Source organism: Sorex fumeus, unplaced genomic scaffold, assembly GCF_029834395.1.
Source record: "Sorex fumeus unplaced genomic scaffold, SorFum_2.1 ptg000122l, whole genome shotgun sequence".
Taxonomy (NCBI): domain Eukaryota; kingdom Metazoa; phylum Chordata; class Mammalia; order Eulipotyphla; family Soricidae; genus Sorex; species Sorex fumeus.
Window position 1 is genome coordinate 18,048,230 of NW_026606179.1, and position 26,729 is coordinate 18,074,958.

Genomic DNA, 26,729 nt, shown 5'->3' on the forward strand with positions numbered 1-26,729 from the left:
AGAAACCTTTTTTGTCTCATTTCTAGTGGGTTATTCATAACAAGCAATACCAAATAAATTCTTTCAGTTCTGCTTTGGGAGCGAGTTTGGGGTTTGGGATGGTAATATGGAGGTGGGAAGGTGTAATGGTGGTGGGATTGGTGTTCAAATGTTAAATGTAATCAAACATTGTGAACAACTATAAAAATAAATTTTAAAAAAATTAGTTTTCGGGGCCAGGAAGATATTACAGCAGGTAGGGTGTTTGCCCTGCAGATGCCTGACCAAGGTTCAATCCCTGGAATCCCATATTGGTCCCCAGAGTACCACCAGGAATAATTCTTGAGCAAATCCAGGAGCCACCCCTGAGCACCACTGGGTGTAACCCAAAAAGACAAAAAAATAAATAAAGTTTTCTCCTCTCTCTCTCTCTCTCTCACCACACCTTACACTTACTCACTTACTTTCCCTCTTTCTCTTACATCTTTCATTTTCTTTTGGTTTGGTTTTGTTTCGCGATCAGTCGGTAGTGCTCAAGTCTTATTCCTTGCTCTGTGCTCATGTGCTCAGGGATCACTCCTGGCAGAGCTTGGGGGATCATCTGTGATACTGGGGATTTAACTGGGATCAGCCCAGGATCAAGCAAGGTAAACAACCTACTGTTGCTCCCTCACCCCACCTTTCTAAGTAGGTTTCGATAAAAACATCTTCCAAAATATGAAATTAAATTAAAATAAATAGCAGGATCCATCATGATTCTAACCTGAAATTCTAAATGTTCAGAAGGGGCCAGTGCAATAACAGTAGAGCAAGGAAGGCACTTGTCATGCACATGGCCAACCTGGGTTTGATTCCTGGCATCCCTTATGGTCCCCGGACCACAGCTGGAGTAAGTACTAAGTGAAGAGCCAGGAATAAGCCATGAGCATTGTCAGGTGTGACCCCAAAACAAAACAAAACAAACAAAAAAATCATAAAGCCCAAGGCTCTTTACTTATTAGAATTTAGGTTTCTAAGAATGAAAGTCAAATCTAATGATTCAAATGTCTAAGGTGTGTGATGACCAAGTTCTGTTTCTAACAGTTCCGCTTTTCTTCTTTTTTTTCTTTTTGACTCACACCCGGCCCTCCCGTTGATCATCGATTTGCTCGAGCGGGCCCAGTAACGTCTCCATTGGAGACTTTGTTGTTACTGTGTTTGGCATATCGAATATGACATGGGGAGCTTGCCAGGCTCTGCCGTGCGGGCTAGATACTCTCGGTAGCTTGCCAGGCTCTCCGAGAGGGGCAGAGGAATCGAACTTGGGTAGGCCATGTTGGCTGCGTGCAAGGCAAACGCCCTACCGCTGTGCTATCGCTCCACCCGGTGACATTCAGGGATTGATTACTCCTGGCTCTACACTCAAAAACTACTTCTGGCAGAACTTGGAGGGACCATATAGGATGCCAGGGATCCAACTCGGGTCAGTCGCATGCAAGGCAAACACCCTTCCGACTATACTGTTACTATGGTCCCCAATTCTGCTTTTAAAGTTCTTCAGTTCAAAGGGACTCTGGGTTGATATTCAAGATCCCAAGGTTCAATGTCTCATCTTTTCGGGACCCAAAGGAACTCTGTATGCTAAGCCCCAGGTTTCAGGAACTGGACAATTCAAGAGTTCTTAGGCTGCCCTGCTTTCCCAGTACAGTCCTGTGGCTTTTCCAGTTTCATTAAAACTCCTTAAGTGAAAAAAACATCAGTCCTTCAAATAGCACTGATTGCATGCTCACTGCTCACAGACACAGGCGTTAGTGGTTGGTATGCAGACATGGTAGAGGGTAACATTTGCCCACCATGGTAGAAAGTGCTGCCAGACTCGGCTGTTCTAAAAATGTGTGCCTTGAGCCAGAGCAATAGTACAGTGGGAGGGCGTTTGCCTTGCATGCAGCTGACCCGGGTTCGATCCCAGGCATTCCAGGGGGTCCCTCAAGTACTATAGGAGTGATTCCCGAGTGCAGAGTTAGGAGTAATTCTTGAGCATGCTGGGCGTAGCCCCCAAACCAAAAATAAAATAAAAACATGCTCTCTCTTTCCATCCCACCCCTCCAGGCAGTCGTGGTCCTCAGGTTCTGAGGTGCAGATACCGCCATGCTGCAACCCCTCCCTTCCTGCCTCCCCTCCTCCCACTCCAACTCCCTGCCTGGTACCTGCCAAGGCCTTGATCCGGGAGCACTCAAAGAGTGAGGCTGCAGCGGTAGAGGCAGCGGGCGGCTCCCGCTCCCAGCCTCGGTCTGGGCTCTCCCAGCGGCTTGAAGGGTTGTTGTTGTTGTTGTTGGGGGTGCTCAGACCCTCCATGTTATCCACTTCCCCTGGTACCTGCGCCATCAGGGAAGGTGAGGCCTGGAATGGACAGAAGCAGGTTAAAGCAGGGAGCGGCCCAAGGGCAGAGAATCTATCCCTCAAGGTCACTGGCCCCAAGTCCTGTGCCTTCTCTCCGGCTCCTTTTCCCCCATCTTCCTTGCCTTTGAAGTGGATATATGAGGGGCCAGAGTGACAGTACAGCAAGTAGGGTACTTGCCTTCCACGTGGACCACCTCAGTTCAATTCCTTAGCACCGCTAGGAGTGATCCCTGAGCACAGAGGCAGGAGTAAGCCCTAAGTACCACAGGGTATGATTCCCAAACAAACAAAAATAAACAAATAAAAAATGGCAGATATGTACAGGCTGGAGAGATAGTTCAGAAGGTAAGGTGCTTGCCTTGCATGCAGCTGACCCTGGTGCTTCATATGGTTCCCTAATCACTCATGTACCATCAGGGGTCACTCCTGAGCACAGAACCAGGAGAATTCCCTGAGCACCAAATGGAAAATTAAGTGAACTCAATGGCAAGGGCCGGAGAGATAGTGCAGCAGGAAAGGCTTGTAAGTGGTTGACCAACATTCAATCTCTGGCATTACATATGGTCCCCTGAGCCTGCCAGGAGTGGTCCCTGAGCATAGAGCCAGGAGTCAGCCCGAAGCACTGCTGGGCATGGCCCCAAATCAGCCTCCCCCATCCCCCGCCACCAAAAAAAAAAAAGAAAGAATTATGATGTTATTATCCAAATAACTCTAGTAATAACACTAATGAACATTTATTAGCACTTGCACTGTGCTCAGTACTTGTAGGCATGATCTTATTTAATTTGCACAAATTAATTCCCAAGAGACAGGCTATCATTAGGTCTATCATTCGCAGGGGAGGAAACTGGGGCACAGAGAGATTAATTCATTTGCCTGAGATCACACAGCGAGAATGTAGGCAGGAGTGAGAAAACTGGGACACAGAGAGATTAATTCACATGCCCGAGATCACACAGCGAGTGTGTAGGCAGGAGTGAAATATAGCTACTATGATCAGATGACGGCATCAACAGCCCCCATACGTCACCCTTATGGACTCAGTCACTGCCACAGAACTCTGCATTCTCCAACTTGGGATGGGGAAGCAGAAGAAGGCTCTCAGAAGCTCCTCTTGCCCCTTGGCTGGTTTGGTTACCCCACTTAGCTTTCACCAATTCAGTAGATATGAAATGCTGGTAAATTCTGAGTCTCGGACTAAAGAGACCTTGTGTGTTTTTGCTTGTACTTGGTCATGACCATGAAAGCTCTCCTAAGGCCACATTCTGGGTCTGATGCTTCCCTCCCTCCAGCCCAGGCCAGACAGAGCAGCAAAGAGTCCACACACACCTCCATCCAGACACATGAGGAAGGTCAGCAGAGAGCAGAAAAACTGCCCTGCTGAGCTCAGCCTAAACCGCTGCTGAGTTCAGACTCAGGGCTAAATAAAGGCTTTGTGTTTTAAGACTCTGAGTTTGAGCTTGCTTGCTTTTTCAAGCCCATACTCTCTCTCTCTCTCTTTCTCTCTCTCTCTCTCTCTCTCTCTCTCTCTCTCTCAACCTCTCTCTCTCTCTCTCTCTCTCCTCACTTTTTTTCACTCTAGAGAAGCCTCTGTTCTCTCTTACACACGTATGCCTCACAGCTGGAGCGATAATACAGTGGATAGGATGCTTGCCTTTCATGTTGCCAACCTGGGTTCTATCCCTGCTACCCCATACGGTTCCCTGAGCACTGCCGAGCATGATCCCTGAGCACAGAGCCAGGAGTGAGCCCTAAACACTGCCAGGTGTGGTCCAAAAACAATAAAGAAAAAAAGTACACATATTCCTCTCTTTCTCATGTTTAAGTAAATTTCTTTCAATAAAACCATTTTTTCTGGAGCTGGAGCAATAGTACAGTGGATAGGGCGTTTGTCTTGCACGTGGTAGACCAGTGTTCAATCCCCATATGGTCTCTTGAGCACCTCCAGGAGTAATTCCTGAGTGCAGAGCCAGGAGTAACTTCTGAGCAACGCTAGGTGTGATCCCAAAAGCAAAACAATGACCAAAAAACTATTTTGCTTCAATTTTTTAAAAAAAGACACAGGGCTGGAGAGGTAGTACAGTGGTTAAGGCACTTGCCTTGCAAGCCACCGACCCAGATTCAATCCCCGTCATCCCATATGGTCTGTAGAGCCTCACCAGGGGTAATTCCTGAGGGCAAAGCCAGGAGTAAGCCCTGAGCATTGCTGTGTGTGGCCCAAAAACCCAATAAATAAATATGAAAAAAAAATGATGGGGTCGGAATGATAGTACAGCAGGTAGGGCATTTGCCTTGCATACGGCCAAAACAGATTCGATCCCCGGTATCTCATATGGTCCCCTAAGGACCCGCCAGGAGTAATTCCTGAGTGCAGAGCCAGGAGTAACCCCTGACCATTGCCAGGTATGGCCCAAAAAGAAAAAAAAACACTGAGTTTGGGGGTGACTTTTATGCAGCAGTATTGTGGCAACAGCTGACAATAGTCTTACTTCAGAGTAATGTTTCAGAACACTGTCAGATTGAAAACAAGAAGTTTAAAAGTCTAAGAAGCATCAGAATCATCTCCTCCATCCTTGGTTCTGACTAGATCTGGGCACCTCAAAGGAAGGAAACTCCCCCCACTCCAAGACTCAGACAGGTGCCAACCCCTAGATGCTAGGAAGGACATCCCAAATGCCTTTCATTTGGGGTGTCTTTCATTCCTCTGCAGAAAGGCACATAGCCACCTACCACCTATGTAGGCACTAACCCCCTCCCTGCCTTAGTTTGCTCCCCTCTAAAATGGAAACACAGTGCCAATCCCCTGGGGGTGTTTTAAGCAGGATCCGATCAGTAACACAGGAGCTGTACTCCTGGAGTTACAGAATACCGGCAAGTCCTCATCCTCCAGAACCGGATGCTTTTACGCCTTCCCTGGGTTCCACAGCTCAGATTATCCAGGCGGCTGCATTGGGACTGAACAGACAGGGTTTCAGATCTGGCTTTCCTCTAGCTGTATCTTTCACTTGGCTGCTCTGTGCCTCAGTTTCCCCCCCTTATCCGGCGATCACAGCTGCTCCTCAGTAGAAGAAACTTGGGGGTGGGGAGCTCTTAGCACTTGGTGAGCTCTCCAGCTCTAGCACCATGGGAGAGCAGGGGGCCTCCTGGCCATTAGGGCATGAATGGGTAAGGTGGGAATTGGCAGAAAAGGCGTTCTGGGCCCCAGCATAAGCCACCGGCCTAGGCAGACAGTGGGAGAGGAGCTTTAACCCTTCCGGGGCCGCGCCTCCCTCTGCAGTTTAGTCACCGTTCGGGAGGAGGGGGACCTGGGAAGGACAAGGCCCGGAGTGCTAGACCCACGCACGGCGCCGCCACTGGGCTGGGGGAGGGGGTTCCCTCTGCCCAGACCCTCCGCCTCCCCGCAGCCGGGAAGACTTGGTATTGGGGGGGCGTGGGGGGTGGTCTCAGGACAGGCCCGCGGCGCGCGGCCCAGGGATGCTCGGGCAGGTGGGGAGATGCTGGAGGGAGGGGCTGCCCGTCCCCCAGGCCGCTCACCTGGGCCTGCGGCCGCCGGTGCCACCGTCCCCGCTGCTCGCCGCGTCCGGCCGCCCTCCCGGTCGGCGTCCGCGGCCCGGCCCGGCCCGGCCCGGCCCGGCTCTGCTCGGCCCCGCCGGCCCCGCCGCGCCGCCAGATCCGCATGCGCCGCCGCCGCCGCCGCCGTCGCGCCTCCCCCCGCTCGCGCTGCCGCCGCTCGGCGCGTCCCCGGGACCCTCCCTCGGCCCCGCGGCTCGGGCTCCCGCGCACGGTCAGCGGCGGCCACGCGGGGGTGCAGGGAGACACCCCCGAGGGACCGTCGCCCACACGCGGGGGCACACGGCGTCACTCACAGGCACGTCCACCCCAGCCCATCACAGGCGGGTCCCTCAGGGACAAGCACGCCAAGGTGGCACGGGGCGGGGACGAGTTCCCCACCGCGTCACGCGAACCGGGGCACTCAAGGGGGTGTCACCACCGTGGGCGCGGCGTCACGCAAGCACATCTGTGTCACTCACTGTCCCGCGCAGGATGATCCCTGCCACACACTTTTACACTCAGGAGCGTGTCACCCACTAGCTGGGGGTGGGGGGCGGGCCATAACCCGCGAACGGTCATGGTCACCCCCCCCAGTCACGGGAAGTCACAAAGCGCCTCACAGCAGAACCACCACACACTCGAGGCGGGGGGGCCCGGTGCCACACATGTCACCAGCGGTGTCACACCACCGCAGCCCCTCAGTCACGAGTCGCACGCGCACCTTCTCCCCCAGGGTCACGAATGCATAGAGGACCACAGACTGACACCCGGGGGTGCCCCAGGGTCACTACGGACAAGTCACACCAGAACAGCCTCCGTGAAGGGGAGACACAGGCTGTCAACCCACCCTCAGGCGCTCCCTCTGGATGACTCCGAGTCGCCCAGGGCCACACGCGCATGTGGACACTGAGGTCACACAGGGTCAGTCACACCCACACAGCCACACGGTCCTCGCCAGCAGCTTCTAGGAGGCACCGGCTTCAGCGGAGGAGCGAGTTCAAATCCGCCTGGAGGAGCGAAAAGAAAAGGGGGCGTGTGTTAGGGGGGGCGAGATGTGGGCGTGGCCAGATATGGCCCCGCCCCGGGAGGCGCCGTGTGGGGGCGGGACACTGGGTGACAGTCTCTCTCTCTCTCGTAGTCTGGTCCGCCCGGTCCTTCCAGCTGTCCAAACGCAGCCACGCCCCTTAGCCCAAGAGGCGGGCGGAGGGCGGGAAGGGGCGGGGCTCCCGGAGAAAACCCGCCCCTCCTGACCCCGCCTCCCGTCCTTCCGCGGTGGGGGTGTGGCCTGGTGGCTCCTCCCTTTTCCCCTAGCCGCGCCGAGGCGGGGCCCTGTGCGCGGCCCCGCCCCGTCCCTCCCGCTAGAGAACCCTCAAGAGGGCGGTCCCGAGGGCCACTCGGTTCCCGCGCGACCACGCAGCATGGCTGTCAAGAAGATTGCGATTTTCGGCGCCACCGGCCGGACCGGGCTCACCACCCTGGCGCAGGCGGTGCAAGCAGGCATGAGCTGGAGCGGGCGGGGAGTGTCATGGTTGACCCCTAGGATGGAGAATCCGGGTGGGGGGTGGGGGGTGACGGACGGGACCGAGGCGGGTGGCAACCCAGATGGCAGGAATGGGGTGGGAGGTTGTAAAAATATCCAATTTTAATGTGATTTCAAAGAATAGAGGAACTCAAAGGCAGGATTAAGTTCAGGGCATTTAGGAAATGTTATTACGGTGTTGAGATGGTTGTGCTGGAGAGGGTGGTGGTTAGCGCACCCTAGGAGGGTCTAAGAAGCCAGGGATCAGTTTACCACCCCCCCACCCCACCCCCAGAACCACTCTCTCTTCACTCTTAACTCCTCCCTGTTCTGGGAGGTGGGAAAGAGTCTGAATTCATTGACAGAAGAGGATACTGTCATCCAAAGACTGACTTGCCCAATAACACAGCGTAGGGATTTAAACTCTGTTCTGGCTCTTTTTTGGTTGGGGGGGGGCCTCAACCAACAATGCTCAGAGGCCACTCCAGTGCATTGTTCAACACTTGTTCTAGGCGGTATTGGGAGGCCGGGCGGTGGCGGGGGATTGAACCCCAAGCTCCTGATGGAATTCCTGTTTGGCACTCTCTCCCTAACTCTCAGCCTTCATTCTGTTGTTTTGATTTGGGGGGCCTGAGTACCACACCAGGTAGTGCTCAAGGGGTAGCAGGATTGGTACCCAAGGTGAGCGCCTTGTGATCTCTCAGTCCTCATCCCTTCTCCTACCCACGGTACTCCTCTGCCTCTCTATATGGGCACCCAGGCCCAAAGCTTACAAGGCTGGTGGCTGGCAGGCTGTTGCTTAGTGTCATACCAAGATAATCTTAGAGACATGATCAAAGTCTAGAGGACCCTGGGGTGGGAAAGTCAAGGAGGGCTCTACCGACATTCAGTTGACCCAGGAAAGGGGCAGCATGTACCACTCCCTCCCCCTACTGTCTTGACTTCAACCCCCCAGCTGGGCTGAGACCTCCAGATAAAGGGCCCCACCTTTGCTAGCCACAGCGGCTAAAGATATCAACTATCTGGGTGCTCCAAAAGGGTGGAGGCCCCCTGGGCCCCACTCTGCTGCCTCCCAGCCCAGCCAGACAGCTTCCCATTAGGCCCACTGCTCCCCTCCTCCACCTTTCTACCTCCATCGTCGTCCTCCTCAGACCCCAGGACTGAGGGAGGATATTGAATTATGGGGAGGGGAGACATGAATGTGCTCAGGAACGCTTCTGGGGGAGGTACTGCAGAAAAGCTGAGATGCTGAGTCACCCTAAGGATCACATACCCACTGCACTACCTTCCTGTAATCCTGAAATCCACCCAGGGCCCCACATACCCCCTGCTGCTCACCACTGGAACTGCACCCCAGGAACTCAGGCTGGGCCCTACTGGCCTAAGGCTGTGACAAGTCCCTCCACCTGTCCCCATCAGAAGGAAGAGTTCCAGCAAATAGGACAACCTGCCTGCCTGCTTGCCTTCCCTCTTTCCCTCCTTCCTTCCTTTCCTTCCTTCCTTCCTTCCTTCCTTCCTTCCTTCCTTCCTTCCTTCCTTCCTTCCTTCCTTCCTTCCTTCCTGCTAAGTCACTCACCTTGCTCACGGCCAACACGTTTGATCTCCCCAGCACCCTGTATGGTTCCCAGGACTGACCCCAGCAGGACTGATCCCTGAGTGCAGATCCAGGAGTAAGCTGTGAACAATATTGGTGTGTCCCAGAAAACAACCAAATAAAAGAAAAAGTCAGGAAAGGGTCAGGGGGCTGGTGTGATGGGGCTGGAGAGACAATACAGTGGGTAGGGCGCTTGCGGTGCACTCAGCCCACCAGGGTTTGATCCCTGGAATTCCATAGAGTCCCCTGAGCCTTCCAGGAGTGATTCCTGAGTGCAGAGCTAGGAGTAAACACTGAGCACATCTGGGTGTGGCCCCCCAAAAAAACAGGGGGGCACTGGTGTGGCGCCAAAGAGGTAGTACAAGGGGTAAGGTGTTTGCCTGAACTCAGAGCCAGGAAAAAGTCCTGAACACTACCAGGTGTGGCCCACCTTCCAAAAAATATTCCCCCTGGCTTCCTGGCCCTACTGGACTGCTGGAGAGATCATTCCCTTCCCCCCAAATCAGGGAACTATGACACAGTCCCTGAGCCCAGAAAGCCCTGTTTATTCCAGATCAGCAAATGTAGCACCCTGACAGGAAGCACGGCACTCTGGGTTGAGGAAGGAAGGTACTAGGAGCTCCAGGCCAAGGGCACAGCATGTGCCAACGCCAGGGAGCAGTGGATGCGACTGAGGAACTGGAAGCTGGTATAGTGGCTAATGGGTTGGGCCCCAGCACAGCAGAGGAGGAACAGCTGGGTCTCCTGGGATTTTGAAGGTGCCTGAGAGGTGAAAGACATGCACTTTACCTCAGGCAGTGGATGGCCTCCAGAAAGCATGTGAGCAGAGGACACTTACATATCACCTCAGGAAAGCTGGCTCTGGCCTTGTGGAATAGAGAGGGGGGAGAGGGGGTAGGCAGGGCAGTGGACGTGAGACTACAGGTCAGGAAAGACTACAGCCAGAAATCAGTGCCCATTCCTGTGTGGGGCTTTTCACTCCTGCATTTTAGTTTTGCATTTATAGCTTTATTAAGATGTGGGGCAGGAGCATTAGTACAGCAGGTAGGGCATTTGCCTTGCACACGGCCAACCCGGGTTCAATTCCCAGCATCCCATATGGTCCCCTGAGCACCACCAGGAGTAATTCCTGAGTGCATGAGCCAGGAGTAACCCCTGTGCATCGCCGGGTGTGACCTAAAAAGAAAAAAAAGAAAGATGTAATGCACATACAGTTCACCCACAAAAGTACAGGAGTCACATAGTACAGAAGTAAAGGCACTTCTCTTGCCTGCATCCCATGCTCAGAAGTGACCGCTGAGCACAGATCTGGGATCATTGTGGGGAGCTCCACCCACCTTCCACATTTTAAAAAATAAAGTATAGGGGCTGGAGAGATAGCACAGCAGGTAGGGCGTTTGCCTTGCATGCGGCCAGCCCCAGTTCGATTCCCAGCATCCCATATGGTCCCCTGGGCACTTCCAGGAGTAACTCCTGAGTACAGAGCCAGGAGTAACCCCTGTGTATCGCCAGTTGTGACCCAAAAAAAAAAAGTATAAAATTCTGTAGGGTTTTTTTCTGGTTTGTTTTTGGGCCATACCTGATGGTCTTCATGAATCTGTGCTCAGAGATCTGACTGAAGGATTCGGGGGACCATATGGGGTGCCAGGGATCAAACATGGGTGAACTGCATGCCAGGCAAGCACCCTGCCTACTGTACAATTGCTTCAGCCCTTTTTTGTTGTTGTTGTTGTTTCATTTGGGGCCAGCAAACAATATTGAACCCAGCAGTGTTCAGAGCCTTCTCCTGGCTCTGTACTCAGGGATCACTCCTGGCAATGCTCGAGGGACCATATGGGGTGCTAGGGTTCCAACCCCAATTGCCGCGTACAAGGCAAGCGTCCTCCCTGTTGTACTATCACTCTCGCCCACCCAGCCTCTTATTTTTTAACTTTTTTTTTTCAGGGGAGAGGGGCTTGAGCCACACCCTGCTGTGTTCACGTCTTACTCCTGGCTCTGTGCTCAGGGATCACTTTTGGCAGTAATCAGGGGTCCCTAGTGATGCCGGGAGTCAAAACTGGTTGGCTGCATGCAAGGCAAGCACCCTTCCTGCTACACTATCTCTCCAGCTCCATTAATTAGTTTTTATCATGGCCACAGAGTGGTGCCAATATCAGCCCAGTGGATATGGAGTATTTCCATTATCCCTTGCCCCTGCAAAAAACAAAAAACAAACTAGAACTCATCTCCCTTTTTTCCTGCCTAACTCATCCATCAGTCCTAGACAAGGACTCATCAACTTTCTGTTAGTACAGATTTGCCCCTCTTAAGGTGGGGCCCAAGGCCTCATAGAGCAAATGTTCTACCTCTCAGTTACCTTCTGGGGCTCCTTAATTGATCAGTTTGTTTGCTTATGGTCACCACCCAGCTGTGCTCAGGGCTTACTCGTTGCTCTGCCCTCTAGAATCACTCATGGTGGGCTCAGGGATCATATGGGGTGCTGGAGATTGAACCTGGGTTGGCTACATACAAGGCAAACACCGTATGCACTGTACTACCGCTCTGCCCCAAAATTGGCCGTTTGTAGACATTTTGTAGAAATGGAATCATAGAAAAACTAGCATCTGGAGCTGGAGTGATAACCCAGTGGGGAGAGCGTTTGCCTTGCATGTGGCCCACCCAGGTGTGATCCCTGGCATCCTGTATGGTCTTCCAAGTACTACCAGGAGTAATTTCTGATAACAGAGCCACCAGGAGTAACCCCTGAGCATCACTGTGACCCAAAAAGCCCCCCTCCAAAAAAACAACAACAACAACAACAACACCCAGCATCTAAGGTCATTCCTCTGAACCAACCAAACTAAACTGACTTCTTGATACGGTCCACTTTCTCAGGCATCCATTGTAGCATTATTGAGTCATTTTCTTCACTTACAGAATATTATTTATCACCTTCTGCAGATGGACAGTCGATTGTTTTTTTGTTTTTAGTTTTTTGGGCCATACCTGGTTGTATTCAGGGGGTTATTCCTGGGTCTACACCCAGGGATCACGCTTTCTGGAATTCTGGCAACCATATGGGGTGCCTAGAATCAAAACTGGGTCAGCTTCCTGTGATGAGCCACCCAATTTCTTGTACTTTCTCTCTGGCTCACAGATGGACACATTTTATCTCTCCATTTGGCCTTGGAATGACTTCGAGCACGTCTTGGTTATTATGAATAAAGCCTGTAAGAACATGCAGGCACACCATGTTTTGTTGTTTGTTTGTATGTCTGGGGGCCATATTCAGCTATGCTCAGGGGTCTGCACTCAGGGATCATTCATCAGGGCCTCAAAGGACAGTGTAGGGTGCCGGGGATTGAACCTGGGTGGGCCATGTGCAAGGCAAGCATTCTACCCTCTGTACTATATGTTTGCATTTCTCTTAGGAGAAATGTTTTTCTCCCTAGGAGTAGAATTGCTGAGTCACATGGCAACTGTATGTTTACCCTTTTGAGGAAGTACTACTCTATTTCCCCAAGCTGCTGAGTCATTCAGTGTTCCCTCGATGTGAGGGTTCCCATCTAGACTAGCGCACACCCCGTTTTCCTCTGTCCTTTGGGCGCCCATCCTAGGGCATCTGAAGAGGTTTCTCACTGTATGGGGCTGGATAGAGTGTTGGGGGTTAAGGCACTAGCATTGCATGTGGCCAACCCCAGTTTACTCCCTGATACCACTTACAAGCACTCTCAGGGCTCACTCCTGAGAACAGAGACAGAAACAGCCCTTCACAGAACTGCCAGATCTGATCCCCCCCCCAAAAAAAAGAGAGAGGTATCTTACAGTAGTTTTTATTTGCATTTCCCTGATGGCTTATAATATTGACTATCTTTTCTTTTCTTTTCTTTTTGCTTTTTGCTTTTTGGGTCACACTCGTTAATGCACAGGGGTTACTCCTGGCTCATGCACTCAGGAATTACTCCTGGTGGTGCTCAGGGGACCATATGGGATGACTATCTTTTCATGTGATTATTGACCATTTGTGTATCTTCTTTGGAGCAACATTCTACCCAGTTCATTTTTTTCAGGGGTATTCCTGGTTGTGCTTAGGGGATGCTTGGAGGACCATGTGGGGTGCCAGGGATTGAACCCTGGCCACCCCAGTGCAAAGCAAATGTCCTCCCCACTGTACTATCTCTCCAGCTCCTTGTTTTTTGTTTTTTGGGGAGCCAGGGCTTACTCGGGATACTGCCCTCAGGGATCTCTCCTGGCAGGGCTCAGGGACCATATATGGTATCAGGGATCAAACCCCAGGGTCAGCCATGTGCAAGAGAAACACCTTACCTGCTAGCCTAACTCTCTAACCCCCTATTATTTTTTCCAAGTTGTGAAGTTCTTTATATATTCTAGGTACAAATCTTTATCAAATACACATTTGTTGGGGCCTGAGAGATAGTATAGAGGTTATGACCTTGAATATGGCTAATCCCATTTCAGTCCCCAGGGAACCCTGGGCAGAGCACCAGAATAGCACCCTCCAGTACTGCCAGGTACAACCTAAATCCCATAACCCCCACTCCCCCCCCCAAAAAAAGCAGTTGTATGATTTGTATAATGTCTTCTCATTTTCTTTTTTGGAGGGGGGTGCTCACACCTCATGATGTTTAGGGCTTTTTCCTGGCTCTGCTCAAGGATCACTCCTGGCAGAGCTTACGGGACTATATGCAATACTTGGGATCAAACCTGAGTCAGCTATATGCAAGGCAAGTACTTTACCTCCTACTTTCTCTCCATTTGGGGAAATGGATTTAGAACTTCTTACTTTCTTAAATGTGTGCTTGAAGCCAAAAACATTTTGCAGTTTTGAGGAAACAGTTGTGCTTTGGGTGGCCTAGCTAGGAAATCAGTGCCCCATCCAACCTCACAAGATTTTTGTCTTTGTTTCTTTCTAAGAGTTGTGTGGTTGTGGGGGCCAGGAAGATAATACAGTGGGTAAGGCGCTTGCCCTGCACACAGCTCACCCAGGTTCGATCCCTGGCATTCCTCAAGCTCCACCGGGAATGATCCCTGAGCACAGACCCAGGAGTAATTCCTAAGAATTGCAGGGCATGGTCCAAAAGCAAAAGACTGTTGCGTATGGTTGTATTACTGGCATTTAGTTCTTTGATCAATCTGAATTAATTTTTGTATGTGGAATGATAGGCCCAAATTCCTCCTTCTACCTTGACTATCCATCAGTACCCACAGATCATTTTGTTGGAAAGACTATTCTTGATCCCTGACCACAGAGCCAGAAATAACTCCTTAGCACCAGTGGGTGTGGTCCAGTCCCCTCTACACACACATCACAAAGAAAATTAAAAGGAGGGCCAGAGAGATAGTACAGCAGGTAGGGCATTTGCCTTGTGTTTGGCCAAACCGAGTTTGATCCCCAGCATCGCATATGGGTCCCCTAAGCCTGCCAGGAGTGATCCCTGAGTGCAGAGCCAGGGGTAATCTCTGAGCATCACTGGGAGTGGCCCAAACACAAAGACATAAAAAAGAAGGAAAAAGACAATTAAAAGAGATTATTCTTTCCTTATTGAACTGTGTTGGTACATTTTTTTTTTTTTGGTGGGCGGTGGGGACACATCTGGTGATGCTCAGGATTTACTCTTGGCTCCGCACTCAGGGTTCACTCCTCGTGGGGCTTGGGAGACCATATGTGGTCCTGGGACTCGAACTCAGGTCTGCCACATGCAAGGCAAGTGCCCTATCCACTGCCTTGCCCAGCCCCTATCTTGGCACAAAAATTATTTTAGCGGGCCAGTGAGATAGTGCAGCAGGTAAGGCACTTACTTGGCTTGCATGTGTCCAACCGAGTTCGATCCTCAGCATCACATATGAGCACCTGAGCACCACCAGGAGTGATTCCTGAGTGAAGAGCAGGAGTAAGCCCTGAGCACTGCTGGGTGTGACCCAAAACCAAACCAAAAAATTGTCTTGACAATTGGCAATGTTGTCAGATGACTCACAATACATTCTTTTTTTTTTTTTTGGCTTTTTGGGTCACACCCGGCGATGCACAGGGGTTACTCCTGGCTCTGCACTCAGGAATTACTCCTGGCGGTGCTCAGGGGACCATATGGGATGCTGGGAATTGAACCCGGGTCGGCCGCGTGCAAGGCAAACACCCTACCTGCTGTGCTATCGCTCCAGCCCTCCCACAATACATTCTTAGATATTTTATTTAAAATGGCAGCAACTTGGGGGTTGGAACAGTAGCACAGTGGGTAGGGCATGTGCCTTGCTTTTGGGTGTGACCCAAAAAAGCAAATAAATAAATAAAAATTAAAAAAAAAACAGCAGCAACTCTAAGGCAGAAACTATTATTAGTGTCACTTTACAAATAAAGTCCAGAGAAGCTAAGTGGATTGCCTGGTTTTCAACAGCTGAAGCACACAAGGGCTTGAAGTCCATCTCTTGTTTCCCTGAGGTTTATATCATTAATAAGCAATAATAACTGATACCTGCAAGGCACTTGGCACTTCACACATAATGCTACTTTCTAAATATTATGTAACCTGGCTACGATTATCATCGTTCTCTAATGTCAACAGCTCCTGTAAATTTTTTTGTTTTGTTTTGGGGCCACATCCAGCTGTGCTCAGGGCTTACTCCTGGTTCAATATACACAAGGTTCACTCCTGGCAGGCTTGGAGGACCATATGGGAAACTGGGGATCAAACCCAGGTCAGTGTAAGGCAAGCACCCTCCTGTGATTTATTTTCTAAGGGGGTGACAGCTGTCAAGAAAAGTGGGGACTGGGGCAGAGCCATAAAACAGTGAGTTAGGCATTTGCCTTGCTTGCAGCCGATCTGGGTTTAATCCCTGGCATCCCATATGGCCCCCTGAGCAGTGGCAGGAGTGATTCCTGAGTGTAGAGCCAGGAGCAACCCCTGAGCTTTGCCAAAAAGAAAAAAAAAGTGGGCGGTGAGGGTCGCTGGAGAGAATGTACAGCGGGTAAGGCACTTCCGTTGCCCATGGCTGGCCTGGGTTCAATCTCCAGCACCCTAGATCATCCCCTGAACAACAGAATCAGGAGTAAGCCCTGAGCACCACCAGGTGTGTAGCAAAAAACAACAACAACAAATAAATAAATAAATAAGAAGGAACAATCTGATTTTTGACCCGCTTCCTTTATCATTTTCAGAATAATGGCTTCATCCTTCCATAGCTTCCAGTGGTGAGCGGTGAGGTTAGCTTCGGGTACAGATGTCTATAGATTCAGGAGGTTCCTTGCCCTATCATTCCTTTGAACAAATGTCCCCTCCTTCACGAAGCACTGGCAGGAGAAGCTGCTCTAGTTCATCGGGTCTTTCCCTGGCATCCCATTCCTCAGCCACGTCTCCTAAGAGTTGCACTGAGTTTTTCAGGACAGCAGGAGAATGACAAGGACACTGCAGAGAGCACCAGAGTTTGAGGGACCTGGAGGGGGTATTGTGAGCAGTTCTGGAATCTGGCAAATTTCAGGTGCTAAAGGGGCCTGAGAGATAGTAAGTGGGGAGGGCATTTGTCTTGTAAATGGCCAACCTAGGTTCAAGCCCCAGCATCCCATATGATCCCCCAAGTCCACCAGGAGCAATTCCTGAGTGCAGAGGCAGGATTAAGGCCTGAGCATTGCCCGGTGTGCCCCCCAAACAAAACAAAACAACAATCCAGTTGCTAATAGATGTGACTCTTGGCAGAGAGGTGTGGGGCATGGGGTGCAGAGAGGGTAGGAGAAAACGGGGGTGTCATATGTTTGAAGGCCACTGTCCCTATATGGAAACCTGGGGGATGTATATGGGGCATCCTAGGACCCAGCCGCTGGGGTGCCATCGCCAGCCCCCTGACCTGTCTCTCTGTCCCCGTTTGCCTGCAGGTTACGAGGTGACGGTGCTGGTGCGGGATGCCTCCCGGCTGCCCTCAGCGGGGCCCCAGCCGGCCCACGTGGTGGTGGGGGACGTTCGACAGGCAGCCGATGTGGACAAGACGGTGGCTGGGCAAGATGCCATCATCGTGCTGCTGGGCACCGGCAGTGACCTCAGTACTGAGCCCCCCCTCTGCCCACGCCCCATCCCTGTACCTCGGCCCCCAGCACCACCTCCACCCCCCGCCCCACCCCTGCCACCGCCACCGCCACCGCCTACCAGTTACAGCTTTCTGTCCCCTCTAAGGTCCCACCACGGTGATGTCCGAGGGGGCCCAGAACATCGTGGCGGCCATGAAGGCCCACGGCGTGGACAAGGTCGTGGCCTGCACCTCGGGTGGGTGGTGGGTCAGAGCGGCGGGGCTGCGGGGACTGGGGGGAGTGGTCAGGGGCTCTGCGGGCCTGTACAGATGTGCACTGGAAGCATCCCAAGTTCACCGCATACTTATTGAGCACCAGCTGTGTGCCTGAGTCTGAAGTGGTGGCCAGTGGGTCAGAGTTGTCACCCAAGGGGGTGTTGCTGGGCTGGAGTGATAGCATAGCAGGTAGGGCATTTGCCTTGCACAGGGTTGATCCGGGTTTGATTCCCAGCATCTCACATGGTTCCCTGAGCACCACCAGGAGTGATTCCTGAGTGCAGAGCCAGGAGTAACCCCTAAGCATCACCAGGTATGACCCAAAAAGCAAAAAGAAAAAAGGGGGGGATGTTGCTGACAGGGGATCAGTGAAGATGGAGAAGCTTAGGCAGCCTCTGGCTTCTGGCTGCACAACTCTGTGGATAGGTCTAACCTTCATGCCCCCTGGTGGACTGCGCCCCCCCCCAGTGGTCCAGAGGGAGGCTCCAGGCAAGCTGCATGGTGGGGAGGGTCCCCCCTACCTCATTGCCAACTTCAGCCCTTGGGTGGTCACTGAGCACTCCCTGTACAGAGTCTCTTGGGAATGGTGCCCACGAGGGCCTTCTGTGTCCTAAGTCCTCCACAGGAAGCTCCAGGAGGGAACTGTGGTCCTTGTCCTCCAAAGGGAGACCCCTGGGCTTTCCCAACACTCCCAGATGTCTGAGGAAGAGGGGCTCCGGGCCTCCTCCACACCACCATGGATATCAGGGATGGGGCAATAGCAGAAGGATGAGCTGTCTGGGACAGGCACTGCTGGGAGAGGATGAGGAGGGGCTGTAGACTGTGGGAGGCAGGTTCCAGGGCCAGGGCAGCAGGCATGGGTGGCCAGAGCAAGTGGGCGCACAGTCCAGGCTGTTGCCTTCAGTGGGGTGTGGGCTGGGGGGAACCATGCAAAGCTGGCTGGGTTTTGAGAGCTTCAAACCTTCACTGACCTTGCCCCGTCTCCCCTCACCAGCCTTCCTGCTCTGGGACCCAACCAAGGTGCCCCCCAGACTGCAGGCTGTGACCGATGACCACATCCGGATGCACAAGGTCCTGCAGGAGTCGGGCCTGAAGTATGTGGCTGTGATGCCACCACACATCGGTGAGTCCGCCCAGCTTCAGCCCCACACCTGGGATCCCCTCACCCTGCCTGGCAGGTTCCTTTTCGTTGTTGTTATTGTCTTTTTTGGGGTCACACCTGGTGATGCTCAGGGCTTACTCCTGGCTCTGCACTCAGGAATGACTCCTGGCAGTGCTGGGGGACCATATGGGATGGAACCTGGGTAGGTCAAGTGCAAGGCAAGTGCCCTACCCGCTGTACTATTGCTCCAGCCCGGGCAGGGTACCGTCTAACAGATGGGCTCTCTGGGGCTCAGCCCTGTGGAAGAGTCTCTCTCTCTCTCTCTCTCTCTCTCTCTCTCTCTCTCTCTCTCTTTCATAATGTAGAAGTACTGCTACTTATTTCATCATTTTAAGCTGATTGAATTACCACCCTCTCTCTTAGGACGTGTTTAAGATATCCTAGATGGTCTCTGTGACCATTTCTTCCTACCTGGAACTGACTGCCCTCCCTCCCATCTCCCTCCTCCCTCCCATCCCTTCTCATGCTGCTGGGCACTAAAGTGACCTCAGTACTGCGCCCCCACCTCTGCCCATTGCCCTTCCCTTCCCTTTCCTCCGCTCCCTCCTTTCTCCCCTCCCTCCCTTTCTCCCTGCCTCTCCCCCTCCCACCCTCCCTCTTTCCTTCCTTCCTTCCTTCCTTCCTTCCTTCCTTCCTTCCTTCCTTCCTCCCTCCCTCCCTCCCTCCCTCCCTCCCTCCCAGTGATGCTCAAGAAACCATATGAGGTACCAGGGATTAGTTTTTGTTTTTATTCATTTGGGTGCTATTTCATTAGCACCCCGGGGGGACCCTGCGATGCTGAGAATTGAGCCCAGGGTCTCCACATACATAGCATGAACCCTTTGAGCCAGCTGCTTGGCCCTAGCTGGTTTTTATTTGATTTAATTGATTAGTGTATTGGAGTGGGGGGGGGGGTCCCCAAGCAGTGCTCAGGAGGCCGGGTAACCCTGCTGGCAATTTTTAGCCAACCAGGTCAATAGTTGAAGAGGTGCTGCTTGGACCCTGAGGAGCACCTGTGTCTCACCAGAGGGGCTCAGGAGCCTCTAGGACACACCTGGCAATGCTCAGGGGACCATGTGCTGTCAAGGATTGAGCCCAGCCAGGTTGGACACAAGCCTAAGCCCAGTACAACTCCCAGCCACTCCTTTATTTTTCATTTGTTATGAATTTTTTTTTTCCTGTGGCCACAATCAGCGACACTCAAGGGTTACTTTGGTCTCTGCATGCAGGAATTACCTCTTGGAGTGCTCAGGGGACCATATGAGATGTTGGGGATTGAACTCAGGTTGGTCACATGCAAGGCAAGCACCTTACCCACTGTGCTATGGCTCCAACCCCTCATTTTAATTGTTTTTCTCTCCCATCCTCCTTTCCTCTGTGACTGGAAGTCATGAAGACACATACCTGGCCAAGGGATGCTCCAAGGGCTCCCCACTTTAGCTGGGGTGCTCTGTAAGGCCCAGGTGCAATGCTCATTCATGGGGTGGGGCACGGCCATGTGCAGACATACTCGCAGGGTCACTCCCGTGGCACTGGTCACGAGTCTGCTCCAGGAGGGGGCGTCATCTTCTTTCTAGCTGCAATGATTGTGCACATTAGCCCGCAGAGGTGAGGATCAGGGACAGCCAAGCATTCAGGGTCACGCTTTATGTGAGCCACTAGGCTGGGCTCAGACCAGAGCTGCCTGTCTGGGGCTGGAGTGATAGTACAGTGGGGAGGGCATTTGCCCTGCACGCAGCTGACCTGGGTTTGATTACCAGCATCCCGTATAGTCCCCTAAGCACTGCCAGGAGTAATTCCTGAGTGCTAGGAGTAACCCCTGTGCATCGCTGGGTGTGACCCAAAAAGCAAACACACACACACACACACACACACACACACACACACACACACACACACAGAGCTGCCTGTCTCTGAGCCTTCCCTGATCCCTGGGCTCTCTCACTTGCCCATTTGTCCGTCCTTCCTTCCTCCCTTCTTTCCTTTCCGTTTTTGGGCCACACTTGGCAATGCTCAGGACTTACTCCTGGCTCTGAACTCAGGAATTACTCCTGGTGGGGCTCAAGGGACCATATGGGATGCGGGGATCAAACCCGGGTTGGCCATGTGCAAGGCAAGTGCCCTCCCCACTGTACTGTCACTCTGGTCTCTTTTTCTATTTTTTCCTGGATGATGAAAATTTTATTTAAGAGAACAGAAAGAAAGGGGAAAGGTCAGGAAGGCTCTCATGGAACAAGGGGTGTCTCCTAAGCAGGATTTCCCCTTTCACTTTTTGTTTGCTTGGAAGCCACACCCACCACTGTTCGGGCTTATTCCTGGCTCTGCTATTAGGGATCACTCTTGACAGAGCTCAGGTAACCCTTTGGAGTGCTGAGGAGTCACACTAGGACACCTGCATGCAGCACAAGCGCCTTCCTCACTGTGCAAGCTCTCCATCCCAATCCAGTCCATTCTTACTGGCTCTCTCATTGGTCTGTTAGCTTCTTGGTTGCTTCCTCCTAGCAAATGTCTCAATATTGAGGGTACAGATTCTTGTGTTGTTAACTCCTCACTGGGTATCCAGCACTTGACATAAGAAGACAACAGTTGGGGGTGGTGGGAGGGATACTGGGATCACTGGTGGTGGAGAATGAGCACTGGTGGAGGGATGGGTACTTGATCATTGTATGACTGAAAGGTAAGTACAAAAGTTTGTAAGTTTGTAACTGTACCTCACTGTAATACATCAAAAAATCACTCTATCACTGTATCACTATCATCCCATTGTTCATCGATTTACTCGCGCATGCGCCAATAGCGTCTCCATTTGTCCCAGCCCTGAGATTTTAGCAGCCTCTCCTTACTTGTCTTTCCCAACGCTGCCATATTGGAGGCTCTTTCAGGGTCAGAGGAATGAGACCCGTTATTGTTACTTTTTTGGCATATTGAATATGCCACGGGTAGCTTTCCAGGCTCTGCCGACATCGAAATAATAATAATAATAATAATAATAATAATAATAATAATAAAAACAGTGACCAAAACACACACACACACACAAAAGAATACAACAGTAAGGACTTGTCATATGAAGGAAATAAAGAGTATATTTAGGGGGTCTTGAGCGATAGTACAGCAGGTAAGGCTCTTGTCTGCCAACCCAGGTTCGATCCTAAGTATCCCATAGGTTCCCCCGAGCCTGCCAGGAGTGATCTCAGAGCACAGCCAGGTGTGACCCCTCTACCCTCCCCCTCCAAAAATAAAAACTATTTGGGGCGAAGGTTGTGGCTCAGTGGTTAAACACATACCTTGCATGTAAGAAACTTGGTAGGTCTGGAGCACTAACACAGTGGTGAAGGCATTTATTTGCCTTGTATGTGGCCAACCTGGATTCGATCCCTGGCAGCCCATATGGCCACCCGAGCACAGCCATGAGTACGTTCCTCACTGCATTCCTGGGTGCGGAGCAGAAGTAACCCTTGAGCATCACCAGGTGTGGCTTCTCCACGCTGCCCCCCCCCCAAAAGCTGGGGGTTTCATCCCCAGCTTTGCAAAAAAGAAAAGGAGATAGTTGAGTGCCCTGTGTTTGGGAAGGGCACTCTGTCCTTTGCTGGCTCATACTCTAGGCTGGCAGGATGAAGGAGAGAGAAGGACTTTTTGCTTCATTTGTCCGCTTACCTTGCAGGAGATCAGCCTCTGACCGGGGACTACACGGTCACCCTGGATGGACGGGGACCCTCAAGGGTCATCTCCAAACATGACCTGGGCCACTTCATGCTGCGCTGCCTCACCACGGACGAGTATGATGGGCACAACACCTACCCCTCCCACCAGTATGACTAGAGTCCACCCGGCTTGTGGGCAGCAGCTCCAGAGAACGGAGCAAGGGAGCAATAAACGGAGCCCAGAGTTTCAGATGATTCCAGAAGACCTGACACTGTGGCATTTCTCTCTCCCTGTGTCCCTGTGTCTCTGTCTGCCTCTCTGTGGGCTTTTTTGTCCATCATTCATTCACCTTTTCAATACCAGTATATCCCATAATGGTCCTGTGCCTTCAGGGATCTCCCAAGTGCCCATGGGAAAACAGTGGGGCTCAGGCTCTGGGAGATGAAGTCTGAGGAGCAAAGAAAGTTCTGTGGAAGAGGGCTCCATTGGAGATCTTTCTGGGTAAGAGTGAGCCAGGGCGAGGGCAGGGAGAATCTAGCCGCTAAGGCACTTGCCTTGCATGAAGCCACTTCGGTCGCCATCCTGACACTATACCTGGCCCTCTGGCCACAGCTAAGGGTCACTCCTGAGCACAGAGCCTGAAAGCCACTCTGAGGCCTTGAGCACCAAAAACTCAAATAAGCAAAAAAAAAAAAAAAAAGAAAAGGAATGAGCCGGGGGAATGTTCTAAAGTATGCTGGCATCCTGGGTGGAAGGGACCTCGTGAGTGCTGCCCACATGGCTCAAGTGGCAGCGTCCATGACTGGGATGGGCCAGGGCCCAAGTTTCACTCCCAGCACCCCATGGCTCCAGCACCTCCATTGGAAGTATCACTGTATCACTGTCATCCCGTTGTTCATCGATTTACTTGAGTGGGAACCAGTAGCGTCTCCATTCATCCCAGCCCTGAGATTTTAGCAGCCTCTCCTTAGTCATCTTTCCCAATGAAACTGCCGTACTAGAGGCTCTTTCGGGGTCAGGGGAATGAGAACCGTTATTGTTACTGTTTTTGGCATATCGAATACGCCACAGGTAGCTTGCCAAGGCTCTGCCGTGCAGGTGGGATACTCTCAGTAGCTTGCTGGGCTCTCTGAGAGGCATATATATATATATATATATATATTTTTATATATATATATATATATCTGTGATTTGTTGCCTACTGTCTGAACCCCATCAAATATGGTGTGGTAATCATGGAAAATGGGTATGATTTTGTTTGTTTGTTTGTTTTGCTTTTTGGGTCATACCTGGCATGATGCTCAGGTGTTACTCCTGGCTCTGCACTCAGGAATTACTTCTGGCAGTGCTGGAGAGGACCATATGGAATGCTGGGAATTGAACCCAGGTGGGCCACATGCAAGGCAAACGCCCTACCTGCTGTGCTATCTCTCCAGCCCCGGGAGTGTCTTATCATGTATACAATCTATAATAATAATTTTAAATAGTTATTTTAAAAAATTAAGAAATCACTCGAGTCAGACCAGGAGACAGAAAAGCTCCCAATTCTTCTGCAGAGCTGCCATCCCTCCCCTCCAGTGAATACTATTTTATAGGACTGGAATGCTGGGACAAGGGTTAAAACACTTGCTGCATGCCGTGGACTCTGGTTCGATCCCCAGTACCACATAGGGTGTCCTGACATGCCAGGAGTGACCCCTGAACACAGCCAGGAGTCAGCCCTAAGTCTAGCCAGATGGTCCGCATTGAAGAAACTGGGCCCAGAAGTCAAGCTGGGCACAGGCATTGTGATAAATCTGAGCTTGGTTCTGAGGTTTTCTGGAGGAGTGGAACAAGGGAGGGAACCATGTTTGCTTGGTGCTTTGTTTTGTTTGGTGTTTTGTGGCCACACCTAGTGGTGCTCAGGAGCTACTCCCAGCTCAGTGCTCAGGACTGGGGATTAAACCCAGGGCTCCTACATGCAAATCTTGCACTCCAGTACTTTGTGTGTGTGTGGTGGGGGGTGTCGGGGAGGGCACCCCTGGTAGTGCTTCCTCTCTTTCTCCCATTTCTCCCTTTCCCCTCACCCTCCCCCATCAAAGTTCCTTTGCAAAGTTCCTTTCTTCCTCCAAAGTACCTGACTGCCTCTGCAAACAGCAGGATAACTTGGTTGATAAAAAAGCGGTGAGAACTGGTCTGAGGAATCTTAGGCTCCCTTTCCAGCCACAGACTGGAACAAACTACCTCCTCCTGAGGATAACGTGTAGGTATTGGCCGCACACAAGACAGGCTGCCTTAACCTCTCTACTATCTTGGGCCCCTTCCCTCTTTCTCTTTCTGTCATACTACCTGGGCATTTATCAACTGGGCACTGCTATGTGTCCAGCCCTGTGCTAGCCAATGCTAAGGAGTGGGTGACCTCAGTAACCTTGTCCCCAGAAAGCCCTCAACCTAGACAGAGACAGCCGGGGCCAAGATGGGAAAGGCAGGGGCCATAGTAAAGCTAGGAGGGTACTTACCTTCCACACGGTAGACCTGCGTTCGATAACTGTATCCCATGTGGTCGCCCGACCACCGCCAGGAGTGATTCCTGAGTGCAGGACCAGGAGTAACCCCTGATCATTGCCAGGTGTGCCCCCAAAAAAAAAGATGGGGAAGGCACCGCAAAGGAGTTTGGGCAGAAATGAGGGGATCATGGGAAGCCAGGGGAACCCAGAGTGAGAATAGGAAGATCCTCTTAGAGAGTAAACCTTGGAGTTGAATTAGGCTGAGAGGTGGTCTGGGAATTGAAGATGTATTTTTCAGGATAAGAAAACAAAATTGGGGGCCGGAGTGATAGTACAGCAGGAAGGGTGTTTGCCTTGCATGTGGCTGACCCAGGTTCGATCCCTGACATTCCATATGGTCCCCCAAGCACTGCCAGGACTAATTCCTGAGTGCAGAGCCAGGAGCAACCCCTGAGCATCGCTGGGTGTGACCCAAAAAGCAAATAAATAATATTTAAAAAAAGAAGAAAAGAAAACAGATTTATGGGGCTGGAGAAATAGTACAGTGGGTATAGTGCATAAGGTCCTCCAAGCACCGCCAGGAGTGATTCCTAGGAGCAGAACCAGGACAAATCCCTGAGCATTGCTGGGTGTGGCAAAAGAAATTTTTTTAAGAGTAGGAAAAAAAGAAACAGTTTTCAAAGCCAGAGCATTAGTACAGCACATAGGACATTTGTCTTGCATGGGGTCGACCAGGGTTCAATCCTCAGCATCCTATATGGTCCCTGTGTCCCACCAGGAGTGATTATAGAGCACAGATACAACCTCTGAGCTCTGCCAGTAGAACTACAAAAACAAAACGAAGTAAAAAAAAAACAATTTTAGAGTCTGGAGAGATAAGTACAGTGTAAGAGCTTGCATATAGCCTGAGATTCAGGATCCATACCCAAGCACCTAGTACGATTCCTTGAGAAGGGCTAAGAATGGGCACACAAAACCGGGAGAAAGCCCTGAGCACAGCCTAGTGTGGCCCAAAAACCAAAAAAGAAGAAAACAGGTTTAGGGTCAGCAGAAGGTCCAAAGGCTGGGGCACCTGTGCTCATGCCTAAAACCCAGGCTTGATCTTAAGATATTAGGGTCCTGGGGCTGGAGCCATAGCACAGAGGATAGGGCATTTGCCTTACATGCGGCCAACCCGGGTTTCATTCCCAGCATCCCATATGGTCCCCTGAGCACCACCAGGAGTGATTCCTGAGTGCATGAGCCAGGAGTAACCCCTGTGCATCGCCGGGTGTGACCCCCCCCAAAAAAAACTTAGGGTTCATAGCCTGGAGCGACCCCACAGCAAGGAGTCAGGAGACATCCCAGCACCACTGGGCATGGCCCCCCCCCAAAAAAAAGATAGGTAACAGGATTAAAGGGGGCAGGGCTGTGGCTCTCAGACAGAACCTTTACCTAATAAAGAAGAGAGAACTGATTTAGGAATTTAGAGGTTAAGCAGCGGCAGGAGGAGTGCTAGCTCAGTGAGCTGGAGTACAAATCGTGCGGACTGGAGCAGTTCCCAAAGACTGCTTGGTTCAGAGAGCGCCCCCCCACCCCTCCCCAGCACTGACTCCGGAGTAGCCTCCTGCACCTACGGGTGTGGTCCAAGAACCCAAGCCAACTCCGCTTCCATTTCTTGAGTATTCGCGGGTAAGTTCAAAAAATAAGGGAAACGGACAAAAATCTCTGTTCCGAATGGTACTGGGCAAGCGTGAAACATTTTAGAAAAGCAAAGTGATTCAGTGTTGCAGGAAGGTCAACAGCAAACTGGGTATCAGGTTCTGGAAAAGTTAATATGGACTTTTAGGAGGAGCCGGGAGCGAGTTTCCAGGGCCATGCTGAATTAGAGGGGGACCTCAAGAGAACACGCTGAGAAAAAAAAAAAAAGGCTTCAGAATTAATTACGAAAGTGGGGCCACAGGCTACAGCTGGGGCGGGGCTGTGATCACCCCGGCAACCTCAACTGCGCTAACCCATTGGCTGCTCTTCCGCTGCGTCACCCAGCCCGCCGCGCCCGCCCCCGAAACCCCAGGGGTGCGGCCTCCATGAGTTGCTCCGCATTGGTCACTTGGAAAACGAGGAGGGGTAGTGATTGCCGGCCAGTTTTGTTCCGCGACGAGGTCTAAGCCTGTGCTATCAAGGGGT

At 51.7% G+C, this 26,729-nt stretch overlaps 2 protein-coding genes across 4 annotated transcripts in view; one reads left to right on the forward strand and one right to left on the reverse strand.

Moving 5' to 3' along the window:
• Positions 1–6,046, reverse strand: part of SPTBN4 (spectrin beta, non-erythrocytic 4) — a 90,406-nt gene extending 84,360 nt beyond the window's left edge. The window contains exons 1-2 of one of the 2 annotated variants that reach the window (XR_008795383.1): positions 5,893–6,046; positions 2,166–2,358 (exon numbers count right to left, since the gene is read on the reverse strand). Coding sequence is in view for 1 of the 2 variants with exons in the window: in XM_056136893.1 (XP_055992868.1) it covers positions 2,166–2,358; positions 5,893–6,036 (337 nt within the window). In the remaining variant the exon portion in view is untranslated. The remainder of the gene's footprint in view (positions 1–2,165; positions 2,359–5,892) is intronic. The other variant, XM_056136893.1, reaches the window with a different exon arrangement.
• Positions 6,047–7,214: 1,168 nt separating this feature from the next.
• BLVRB (biliverdin reductase B) lies at positions 7,215–22,327 on the forward strand. 2 transcript variants are annotated; one of them, XM_056136727.1, is made up of 5 exons: positions 7,215–7,407; positions 16,888–17,052; positions 17,183–17,272; positions 18,286–18,414; positions 22,097–22,327. In XM_056136727.1, the coding sequence occupies exons 1-5, from the start codon at positions 7,329–7,331 to the stop codon at positions 22,252–22,254; spliced, it is 621 nt and encodes a 206-aa protein (XP_055992702.1). In that variant the 5' UTR covers positions 7,215–7,328; the 3' UTR covers positions 22,255–22,327. The 2 variants fall into 2 exon arrangements, with proteins under 2 accessions (XP_055992702.1, XP_055992701.1); XM_056136726.1 differs by lacking the exon at positions 7,215–7,407 and adding an exon at positions 16,372–16,496.
• Positions 22,328–26,729: the final 4,402 nt, after the last annotated feature.

Coding starts and splice junctions, on each gene's coding strand:
- BLVRB (XM_056136726.1), top strand. CDS start 16,412: ATGACAAGGACACTGCAGAGAGCACCAGAGTTTGAGGGACCTGGAGGG. Junction 16,497..16,887: donor TGGAATCTGGCAAATTTCAG/GTGCTAAAGGGG, acceptor GTTTGCCTGCAG/GTTACGAGGTGACGGTGCTG. Junction 18,415..22,096: donor TGTGATGCCACCACACATCG/GTGAGTCCGCCC, acceptor CTTACCTTGCAG/GAGATCAGCCTCTGACCGGG.